The following is a 12,652-nucleotide window of genomic DNA, read 5'->3' as shown; positions in this document are numbered from 1 at the left end:
CTAGACCACAGCAAGGAAGAAATAGGCTGGAGACAGTGCCTAATAATATTCCAAGGCAAGGAATTTGAACTTTCTTATGTAGGGCTGTTGAGCAATTAGGAAGATTTAACATATTCAGATTTTGTTTTCATAAAAAAAAAAACACTAAAAAATTCAAAGGGATGGATTAAAGAAGATTGAGACTAGATAGGGAGACTGGTAACCGATTAGTTAAAACTTGTAAGATTGCTGTGGAAGAAAGGGAGCAGATGACAGGAGGATGGTACCATTAACCAGAATACAGAATATAGGAGAAGAGTGGATTTGTGCTAAAATTCTCAGGTTTTAAGGATAAGACTCTTAAGTTAATTTTGGACCTGTTGAGTTTAAAGTTATGTTCAGAATATTCAGATTGAACTATCCACTAGACAGTGGATATAGTAATATTGTATGTCATAATAAAGAGCTTTGATCCCTTTTTATAAAAACTCAGTACTTGCATATGGTGCCACTGGAGCTGGGAAGACCCACACGATGCTAGGATCAGCTACTGAACCTGGAGTAATGTATCTAACAATGTTAGACCTTTATAAATCCATGGATGAGATTAAAGAAGAGAAAGTATGTAGTACTGCAGTTTCTTATCTGGAGGTAAGTTGACAGAATCATTCCTTAGTTTAGTCAATAGTATTGAGAAATCTTTAAGAAGTACCATGGCCCATTCAAACTATTCTGTCATATAGAATTTTCTTATGAATATATAGAATCATTAAAATTCCTGGTCTTAAGTATTTATTACGCATCTTACTCTTTTTCTGCTGAGTATTTTATTTTGGCCTACTTTCTGATTAGCAAGATTAGCACAAAGAACTTCCAGATACCCTTCATCCAGATCCCCCATATGTTAACATTTTATTATCTTTGCTTTCTCCCTCTGTATGTGTGTGTATCTATTTCTTTTTCTGAACTGTTTAAGTTACAGACTTGTAAAAACAGGACATTTTCTTAAATAACCACTGAATAGTTATCAAAATCAGGAAATTAACAATGATTGAACACCAGTACCTAATCTATAAATCTTAATAAGATTTTGCCAATTATTCTGATGATGCCCTTCATTGAAAAAGAAAATCTAAGATCATAAATTGCCTTCAGTTGTTGTATCTCTTTAGTCTCAATCTGGATTTTTCTCTGTGTTTTATGTCACTGTCATAAAACCCCTAATTTGGGTTAGTCAATGATTAGATTCAGGTTATGCACTGGCAGAAACACCATGGAAGTAATGTTGAGTTCTTATAGTAGCATATCAAGAGGCTGGTCTGGTTAGTTAGTTCCGTTACTGGCTTTGTTAACTGTGATCCGTTTCATTATGTTGGTCTTGGCAGAATTTCTGTACTAGAAAGATACTACTTTACCCTTTATCCTCTTATTCCTCAAATTTTCATGTGTTACTATTGACATCCACTGATGATTCATGCCTAAGTCAATTATTATTATGATGGTAGATAATAGTGATATTTAAATTCCATCATTTTATCTACATTTATTCCTTGGCTTTCTACTATATGGAAGAACTTTTCCTTTATTATATCAGTGTGGATTCATAGATTCTTAACATTATTTAATAGCTTATAATCCTTTTCCGAAATTATTTATTTGTATGCTCAAATTATGCTAGATTTAGCCAATCAGGGCTCCTTCATGCTGTCTCTTGTGTCCTCATTCTTTGAGGTCTTCTGCCCCCTTAGTAATAGGTGACATTCAACAAATCATAACTAGGATATAGGCACACTAACTTTGCATTCAGGTAGTGTTTCAGATACCAGTAAAGAAACAAATCCATGATTTTACTGCCTATTCATTTGTGGTATCAGAGAAAAAATTTCTGGTAGTCACAGCTCTTTTGTTGACAACTTGTAGTTTGGTTCCTACTGAGAAAGGTTCTTCACAGTTCAAAAATTGGTTAAGATATGTATGTTGATAAAAATTTTCTTGTCTACAGAACTTGGAAATAAAAGAAATAAAACTCATTTTCTATAGTTAAGTGCTGAAAAAAATTGCTTTGAACGTAGTTGGGTAAAGAACATAGCAATATTCTTTATTTCTTCCTTAGATCCTTTTATAACTGGGCGAATTTTGAAATTTGGTTATTTTTATAATGTTTTTTTAATTGTTTTTTCTTTCTTTTAATCTGCCTTCATTTTATTAATGGTAAGGCAAGGTGTGATCTAATGGCTTTCCACTCAGGCTGTGCACCAGAGTTGGCTTATGGAGGTTTTTAAAAATAGACATGCCTAGGCCTCAGCCCTTGGACATTTTAATTTAATAGGTCTGGATTGTGGCCGAGGCATCTCTGTTTTTTAAAAGCTCCCAGGTGATTCTGATGTGTAGACTGGCTTGAGAATGGTTGTTCTAATTTTGTATTTTGTATGATTGAAATGGGTAAGGGGAAGCATTTGAAAAGTGACTACTGCTTCTCAGAAAAATAAGAACCAAAAAATTACATCTTCATATTTTACTACTTTTAAGAGTTTTATTACATTTAAAAGTGGTTATCATTCATTGTAGAAAATCTTACCAGGTGTCACTGCAGACTATTTATTAGAACATGGAAATAACTTATACAAAATAATTCTTAAAGCCTCAGTCTCTATGCTTTTTTAAATCTTATCAGTTGTGGTCATTTGGTTGGCAAGTAGAAAATTAAGTAACTTTAATAAATTCGTAAAAACAGATCAATAGTACTATTTCTATACATTGTTTATAGAAATTACTAAAAAATTGCTAAAAAATTACTAAAAAAGGAATTGCTTACAGAAATTACTGGGGGAAAAAATTGCCAAAGACCTAAAATAGATGTATATTCAGTACCATGCAGTAGAGTGAGGATATCTGGACTCCCATCCCTACCCTGCTATTACTTTTGTGACCATGAACAAATCACAACCTCCTAGGGCCTTAGTTCCTAAAGAGGGGAAAAGGGGTCCTATTATGGGACTTATTATTAAGAATTGCATATTAAATTTAATGTAAATAAAGGAGAAATGAAATAAATACTCTCGATCCTTGAGTATGGGTTTTAACTCTTAAGCTCTAAAATTTAAAAAGTTTTGACTATTTGGACATCATGAAATAATAAACATCTTCAATAAGAACCATGCCACCTCCATATAACTTACTAAAATTTCCCAAGACCACGGGTCCCATTTACTTCCAGAAAATAGGAAAAGGCAATTCACGCTATCTTATTTCTGTTTCACCGTAATCATCAAGTTAGGAATTATGGAGAGAGGGTGTAATGATTCCACCTTTAAATTTCAGTTGCAAACTGAAAACTCTTCTGCTTTTTCAGATGATAGAAAATTAATGGCAACCTGAGATAGAAGGGGTGAGATGAATGCAAATGAGTTGCTGCTTACCTTTAAGATGCAATTCTAATACAATTTTAAGTCAGCAACATGTGTGATGTCACTGTTATTTCAACATCAGTGCTAAAGCAGGGTTTTTTGGGGTTTTTGTTTTGTTTTTCCTTAAGGTATATAATGAACAGATTCGTGACCTCTTAGTAAATTCAGGGCCACTTGCTGTTCGGGAAGATGCCCAAAAAGGGGTAGTCGTTCAGGGATTGACTTTACATCAGGTATGTTTATAAATTTCTTTTTCCTTATTGTAATAATAAGTGTGGTTATTTAGCCATTTACTTATTTTCTGTTGTGTTCAAGAAAGAAGAAAAATAATGAAGTGCAGAGTTAAAATAATCAGAATGTATGTTCAGTATTATTTTGTTTTCCTTTGAAATAATTGAATGAGCTTTTCTTTTTGTAGTTGTTTTTGGGCAAGAGGGTTGGGGGGGTTTTTTGTTTGTTTCTTTAGAGAGAGCAAGAGCTCAAGGGGAGGGGCAGAGGGAGAAAGCAGGTTCTACACCCAGCATGGAGCCCAACACGGGGTTCAGTCTCACAACCCTGAGACTATGACCTGAGCCAAAATCAAGAGTCCAACGCTTAACTGACTGAGCCACCCAGTCACTCTAAATGAGCTTTTCTTTTAAAAATCTTGCAAATGTAAACTCTGTATTCTGCTTAATACATTTATATTTTATCTCCTCCAATAGATAAGATTTTATCTTTTTTTTCTCATATAACACCAAAGTATAGTTGACCCTTGAACAACATGGGTTTGAGATGAACAGGTCCTCTTATATGTGGATTTTTTAAATAAATACAGTACACTATACAGCGGCTAACTGAACATAATAAAATAAAATAAATACAGTACTGCAAGTATATTTTCTCTCTTATGATTCTCTTCATAACATTTCCTTTTCTCTAGCTTCATTTATTGTAAGAATATAGTATATAATAGATGTAATATACAAAATATGTATTAATTAACTGTTCATATAATCAGTAAGGTTTGAAGTCAACAGTAGGTTATTAGGAAAACTTGTGGGAAGTCATAAGTTACATGTGGATTCTCAGTTGCCTGGAGGGGAGATGTGTGTCAGTGCCCTGAACCCCCGCATTGTTCAAAGGTCAACTGTATATCATTTGCTTAGTACTATGTAGGAAATATATAATGGGATACAATTTATAGAATGCATTTTTACCTTTTATTTTATCTTTAAAAGTCTTTTTTCTTGTTAAAAGTTTATTAAAAATTTTAAAGATAGATGACTATTTGTATGTTTTTCTTCCACAAAATTTCTCTAGCCCAAATCCTCAGAGGAGATTTTACAGTTATTGGATAGTGGAAACAAAAACAGGACACAGCATCCCACTGATATGAATGCCACATCTTCTCGTTCTCATGCTGTTTTCCAGGTAACAGGCCATTAGACTATTGCTCTTAAAATTTAAAATAAACAAAGCCAAATTCATGTGGGGTAATTTTCATATATGCAAAGAAAATCCCTTCAGCTGTCTGCTCCTTCCTCAGCATTTCCTTTATTTTGGAGCCTTGAAAAGATTTTATCAAGAATAATCAGAATTGAGATGATGTAAATCAGAAGTATAAATTTTTACTGTGTGAAGATACAGGATAGTAAGGTGGTAGCGTTAAAGGGTTTTTTCCCTTGTGTTTTTTAGTTAGTGAAAATATTTAATCTTTCCTAAGGATAATCTTATATTCAGAGCAAACCTTCTCTTTTTAGGTATAGATTTACAGAAGCAATAAATTGGGGAAAATCTGATTACTTTTTTAAAGATTTCATCACAGGGACCTTGCAAATACTTGCATTCCTTAAGGACATTGATTGCATTGATACAGTTCTTTTTAGGAATACAATTCTAGAAAGAGGTAAAGCATATGTTAGTAGCTATTATTTTTTGTAGTTTATAGTCCTGTTAAAATCCAAATTATTTTATAGCTTCATTCTGGATTATACTAGTGTAACCCAACTTACAGTAAGAAATTGATGTAGTTGAAAGAATTCATATCTGAGGCAGTCAAGTCATTCAGAAAGTCGCCAGCCCATAAAATTTTATTAATCCTTTCTGTTCTTTCCACTAACTCTTCGTTTATCAGTAGTCATAAGAGAAATGTTTATCTATGACACTAAAATTTCCCCAAAATGTCTTAGACCCTGCCCTATACGAATATTAACAAAGATCTTTATAATGGAATAATAGCTTATCTTACCAATCTGCTTAATTTATTTCAGTTAAACTACGAATTCGATAAATTATGCTTTACTCTAATGGGCTGAACATGACAAGTATATTTTACTATTTTTTTATGGGATACTTTCTTAATTATAATTGCAACAGTTTTGGGAATTAGTATATTCCTACACTTCGGTTTGGGTCAACATTAAAATTCAGCTTTCCTTGAGGAACAATTCCTGGAGACATGCACATTCTGACCACTGCCTTTGGTTTTTGGTTAGGAACATTATTTCTAGAGTACCTGTGCCCCACCCACAACCTCTGATAATTCTATGATCTGGCTCAGGGGTTACCAGAACACAAATGGCAGTTGTTTTGAGCTTCTATCAGATCAGGAGTTATTTGCCCTCTGGTACGTATATAGGAAATCTTTTCATTTTCGAGTTTTTTTCCAACTTCCATAATTATTTCTGGTGTTCTTGGATATCAGCCAGTCAGATTATTATACTTTGTTCAGTTTGTTTTTAAAATGAAAATAATTTTGATTTCATGTTCTTTTAAAAATAAAGGGCACGTTTCCCTTTTAATTTTGTTAAATCTTATCCTCATTTTTCCTATTCTCCTGTAATTTCAAAAAGATTTATTTGCGACAACAAGACAAAACAGCAAGTATCAGTCAAAATGTACGAATTGCCAAGATGTCACTCATTGACCTGGCAGGGTCTGAGAGAGCCAGTACTACCAGTGCTAAAGGAACCCGGTTTATTGAAGGCACAAATATTAATCGATCACTCTTAGCTCTTGGGAATGTTATCAATGCCTTAGCAGATACAAAGGTAGGTACTATATGTTTATTTATTTTAAGTATTTTGAAATATTGAAATATGTGTAATTCCTAGGAAGTTACTACTTAAAATAATTTTGTTTTAAAGATCTGTTATAAATCAAATTTCAAGAATATATCAGTAATATTTGTATAGAGCAAAGACTGTAGAAAGTCTGTTATATCAAATAAAACTATGTTTGCTTTGGTTTGGCTGTTTTAATTTCCAGTTTTATAATCAGAATTTGTTGAAAGAAATGTATTGAATATCATATTGATGGTTAATATTTTATGGTACTTTCTCATCACTTATTTTAAACCTGATTATTAAAATGACCATTTAGTGATCACTACACAACAAGCATAATTGGGATAAATACAAAAACTACATTTTAGGAAAACAAATTCTGGTCTGATTAGTATTTTATATACTATAAAATTGGGTTAAATATTAAGAGTTAATTTTTCTTAGGATGAGGGGCTTAAGATATAAAATATAATTAAATCACCTAATAGTATAATGTTTATTAGATGCTTTTAGGGCATTTAAAAATATTTTACATCTACTATATGCCAGAGTGCTTACTAGAACACAGCATATTTGACAACTTCTGTATTGGTAAAAATTACTTCCTTTTTTTTTTTTAATTAAAATGTGATCATTAAGTTGAAGCCAGGTTCAAGCTTTGAGAAATTTCTATATTTAGGAAAATACGAGTCAATGAGTGCTAGGAAAATGTTGTATTTTTAATTAGTAAGAGTATATTAAAATGATTTGGGAAGTCTTTTTTAAAAAAGACAAATTCCTGAAATCATGTAAAAGCAAAGATGTTCTCTATATTCTAAGTTAAAATCTCAAACATGTAAGCAGACAGTATGGTATAGAGACTGGTTTTCTAAACTTAAGCCATTTATAGCATTTTTTCCATACCAACTTAATTTTTAATAATTGACTCCTGTTGAATCATTTATGAGTCTGTGTTTAATGCATGTCTTGTACATATAAAATCATTTCAAGTTAACACCAGCAGCGCACGTTCCACAGTATTTGGGAAACACTGCTATGGTGGAAAGCACAGTACTACTGGGAGCTGGAACACCTAGGGCCTATTTCTGGCTGTGAGTTATCAGCCATGTTACCTGAAGCAAGTCATTTCACTTTTTGTTTAGCATCCGTTTTTCTCTTCTGTAATGTGAAAGATTTACATTGTATAACATAAGGTTGCTTTTAGCTTAATATTATAATGTTCTGTTTTTAGGGAAGTGCCTTTTGAAAAATTTGTTTTTTACTTTAAAATCAGAACTGTATCTTTTAAGTAAAGGAAAACCTACAAATGTAAGTTCTCCTAGAACTGTGTTGTCCTTTCAGACTAAGTCTCTGTAAGATTATAATTTTAATTTACTTTGTATCCGTGTTAGCTAATTATTTAATGAGAGAAATAGCTCTCTGGCATACAGAATTCTTATTATTTCTATAGTAGATTTGAATAGGGCATCCATTGCCTTTGTATTTTAATTTCTTTTTAAATAATGGAGATTTTTTTTATATGAACATTTTATTTCTGATAAAGAAAAGTTAATATGGAAAGGTTTTGTTAAATATACCCCACACTCAGTTTTCCCAGTTGTTAACATCTCACATTTATTTATACTGGTATACTTACCACAACTGATTAACCAATATTGATTTTTTTTATTAACTAAAGTTTATATTTATTTAGATGGGAATATAATCTTTAAGTAGTATATTTGTTTTATATATTCACTCAGTAGTTCCATAAGATTCATTATCATCATTTCGATCACCAATTATATCATAAGTCTGGGCAAAGTTGGGCAGTGCTTAAACTCTTAGAGTGAAGTGATAGCAGGTTTGAATTTAAATGTGGAAAATGACATAAGAATTCTTTTTTTTGTTCTTTCAGAGAAAGAATCCGCATATTCCTTACAGAAATAGTAAGCTCACTCGCTTGTTAAAGGATTCTCTTGGAGGAAACTGTCAAACTATAATGATAGCTGCTGTTAGTCCTTCCTCTGTGTTCTACGATGACACGTATAACACTCTTAAGTATGCTAACCGTGCAAAGGACATTAAATCTTCTGTAAGTATGTTTAGTCTGCCTTTGTTGTAAGGGCATTGGATGTATACTATTTTTATAACTTTAAAAAATGTTAATTAGAGTTGTATTTTTACTAAGGATTAGCAAACAGGGTTAGAAATGTCTTTATTAGCTTGGTTAATTGAGCATTAACTTGGACAATTAAACCATTAAGCACCTTGATTACATATATAATAGATACTGTTATTTAGTCTTTTGGGACCTAGGATGCTTTAGTGCCTTTCTCCCTAACCTTTTTCACATCATGGCACATGATATTTTGATGGCACACTGGAATAATTGGTCAGAGCTTTAGCACATTTGTTACAGCCAGAGATAATGTTATCTGCTTTAACTTAGCACCAACCCTTGCTACCTGAAAACCTTGGATATGTTAGGTAATCTCTCCAAGCCTCAGTACTTCATCTGTAAAATAGATGTATCTGCCTCAGTTTATAAAGTAAATAGCCCTTTTAAAATAATTAATGATATTGATGTAACCAATCTCTATATAGCTCTAACCATATAATAATGATTGGTTAGGTCAGTATTTTTGCCAGTAATTTGGGGTGATTAAAAAAATATGTCAACCGTGATGTATTTTTAAAATTGCAGGATCTCAGGGTCAGAAAAAACCAAGAGTTTAAGTGGTGTGATGGCTTCTCCTGCTGTTTACCCCTCTGCTACTCCCACTGTATGAAGATGAGAGGGTTATTGTCTTTTTTTTTTATGTTAGTCACCATACATTACATCATTAGTTTTTGATGAAGTGTTCCATGATTCATTGTTTGCATGTAACACCCAGTGCTCCAAGCAGTGTCCTCCTTAATACCCATCACCAGGTTAACCCATCCCCCCACACCCCCCCTCCCCTCTAAAATCCTCAGTTTGTCTCTCGGAGTCCATAGTCTCTCATGGTTCATCTCTCCCTCCGATTCCCCCTCCCTTCATTTTTCCCTTCCTTCTCCTAATGTCCTCCATGCTCTTCCTTATGTTCCACAAATAAGTGAAACCATATGATAACTGACTTTCTCTGCTTGGCTTATGTCACTTAGCATAATCTCCTCCAGTCCCATCCATGTTGGTGTAAAAGTTGGGTATTCATCCTTTCTGATGGCTGAGTAATATTCCATTGTATATATGGACCACATCTTCTTTATCCATTCATCTGTTGAAGGGCATCTCAGCTCTTTCCACAGTTTGGCTATTGTGGACATTGCTGCTATGAACATTGGGGTGCATATGGCCCTTCTTTTCATTACATCTGTATCTTTGGGGTAAATACCCAGTAGTGCAATTGCTGGGTCATAGGGTAGGTCTATTTTTAATTTTTTGAGGAACCCCCACACTGTTATTGTCTTTCTTAAAGAAATGTTCATATACTCTATATAATTAATTGGAAAAGGATATTCTCTATGGGAATGCAAAGCTTTTCACACGTTTTTTATGTAGTCCTTACAGCAACCCACTGAGGAAGGCTCTACTTTATAGTTGAGGAATCCCATGCTCAGAATTTTAAGTACCAAATTCTAAATCAGTTAGGTGAAAAGTGGACAGGGCCTCGAAATCAAGTATTTGAACTTATGGTTGATATTCTTTCCACTATTCCATAGCTGCCAAGGAGCCCATACAATTATAAAAAGGATAAAATGTAATAAGAACTCATTAAAAACTAATGAACTTATTGTTGAAACTTAAAATTATCTCTAAATTTCTTAGAAGTCAGAGGAAAAAGAAAGTGGACAATTTTAATTATGTGAAGAATACTTTGTAAGTTCTTAAAAGTACCTTTTCTCAGATAGTAAGACAATTTCTTTATAATTTTACTTATTTTATAAATGTGCTCAGCATATCCTCTTGTTATAGATTTTGAACATAAGTATAATTCATCGTGATTGTCACATGATTATAATTGTCACAAATTCTGAATTCATGGAACTGAATAAGAATATGCCATTTTTTGTATATATAATTATGTGATTATCTCTGCAATCATAATTTCTATCTTTTTAACAGTTGAAGAGCAATGTTCTTAACCTCGACAATCATATAACTCAGTATGTAAAGATCTGTAATGAGCAGAAGGAAGAGGTATGTCTATTCTTTACATTTTATGCTAATTTCCCTTAGTTCCTCATTTATGGGATTTTGCAAACTTAATTGCCTAAAAATTTGACGTTTTTTCCTATTACAGTTGAAAATCTGGCATGTTCAGTTATTTTTCACAGCTAAAATTTTTCTGTAACCACGTATAATAGAGATAAATAATTTGTAATTTAACTAGTGTCTCTCTCTACTAGATCTTAATGTTAAAAGAAAAACTAAAAGCCTATGAAGAACAGAAAGCCCTTACTGATGAAAATAACAAAGCAAAATTAATGATTTCAAACCCTCAGGAAAAAGAAATTGAGAGGTAAAAAAGACATTAAGATCTCATTTTAAGGATTTTATGGTTTTAAAATTTAGTCAGATATTTTATGTTATTATCATTTGTTGTATGTCTTTGTATATTCTCAACTGAATTCAGGAAGCCACTGACTACTGCTCTTTATATTTTTCACACTTTGGAGATCAGATCATTTTAATATGTGATTGTGATTATACCAGGACTTAGGTATAAGATGGAGAAAGTAAGGCCAATTATGGCACTTAAGAAATTAGTTTTTTAGCAGTTTTCATATTTTTCTTCTCAGGTGTCTTATTCCATTCAGGCTGCTGTAACAAAATATCACAGACTGCTCTCTTATAACCAAAACAAACAAACAAAATTATTTCTCGTAGTTCTGGAGATTGGAAGTCCCAAGATCAGGGGGCTGGCATAGCTGGGTGAAGGCATTTCTTTCAAGCTGAAGATTTCAATCCTTGAATCTTCATATGGACTCTGGGAGCTTCTTTTTAAGGTTACTAATCTCATCCACGGTGGGGGCGGGGTTCTGCCCTCATGAACTGATTACCTCCCAAAGGCCCCACCTCCTGATACCTTCACCTTGCATGTTAGGTTTCAACATAGGAATTTTGGGTAACAAACATTTAGGCAGTCTAATCTGGCATAATATCATTATTCGTATAATTCATATAAATTTTATCTACCTTTTCTTGACTATGTATAACTCTAATAATTCATGTATTTAGTTTGTTTAGTTAATTATTTGAAGGGACATCTCTCAGTGATATAAATTCATATAGAATTTTGATAGATTCCCACTAAGCTTTTTAGCAGGTAAATTTTTAAAAAAGAAAGTTGTTAATACAATATTCACAAGTACTTTTCCCCTAAGCAGTTCAGGTAATTTTTCCAAATTGTCCCAATGGAATACTAGTTCAAAAGCTGTGAGTACTTCTAAGAAGGCAATAAGAAATTCCTGGATCAAACAAATTTGGAAATTACTTCTTATTTAAGGAATCTAGATGTTTTCCAAAGTATGTCAGTTTATTAAAGGCTCTGAGAGGTCTTGTAATAAAGAAATCTGTCCAAATTGATTAAAGTTCAGTGAAGTTAAACTTATTTTACATTCTCCAGAGCCAATGTTCTGTTATCACTAGTATGAAAAACTAACCACAACTTAAACCAATGACTATTCACACTGTTTTGGAACTCTAGAGTTTATAGCAGTCTTGATATACATAAGGAAGACTAGTGAATGGTGACTTTCAACCTAGTTTCAGATACAACACCTTTTTTTAAATTTGGATTTGTATATTGAAGTTTACATAAAATATCCTTAATTTGAAAAAAATGTTTTTTTGACTCAGTTGACCCCAAATGCTAAGTGATTAATACTTCTGATAATAATGCTTTAGTTTTGTAGATGGCTTTATAGTTTTTGATGATTTTTAGGCCCATATTAATCTGATCACTCCAACAATCCTTTGAAATTTGAATTGGGTTATTGTTTTCTCAAAGATAAGGCAAGAACTATAAATCATCTCCTTCAAATATTAATCTTTTTCTTCCATACTGTGCTATTTTACAAATATCTTAAAGAGGTAATTAAACAGTTATTTCTATCAATGACAATCAGTTTTTCATATAGCATAAAGTTGACCTATATATTGTTATAGTACCAGAGCTCTGTTTATGCTGGAAATTTTCTAAAATATTTAGGTTATTTTCTTGTTAATCCCTCCAACAACCCCTTGTCAAAATA

General features: G+C 32.5%; 1 protein-coding gene across 2 annotated transcripts in view; it reads left to right on the top strand.

Moving 5' to 3' along the window:
* Positions 1–12,652, top strand: part of KIF18A (kinesin family member 18A) — an 80,028-nt gene that overhangs the window by 9,603 nt on the left and 57,773 nt on the right. For both annotated transcript variants that reach the window (XM_027581102.1, XM_027581103.1), the window contains exons 3-9: positions 473–630; positions 3,515–3,619; positions 4,689–4,799; positions 6,221–6,418; positions 8,331–8,507; positions 10,521–10,595; positions 10,805–10,917. In XM_027581102.1, the coding sequence (XP_027436903.1) occupies positions 473–630; positions 3,515–3,619; positions 4,689–4,799; positions 6,221–6,418; positions 8,331–8,507; positions 10,521–10,595; positions 10,805–10,917 (937 nt within the window). The remainder of the gene's footprint in view (positions 1–472; positions 631–3,514; positions 3,620–4,688; positions 4,800–6,220; positions 6,419–8,330; positions 8,508–10,520; positions 10,596–10,804; positions 10,918–12,652) is intronic.

Source organism: Zalophus californianus, chromosome 11, assembly GCF_009762305.2.
Source record: "Zalophus californianus isolate mZalCal1 chromosome 11, mZalCal1.pri.v2, whole genome shotgun sequence".
NCBI classification, from domain to species: Eukaryota; Metazoa; Chordata; class Mammalia; order Carnivora; family Otariidae; genus Zalophus; species Zalophus californianus.
The sequence above is the reverse complement of the archived record's forward strand: the minus strand, read 5'-3'. Positions and strand labels throughout refer to the sequence as shown.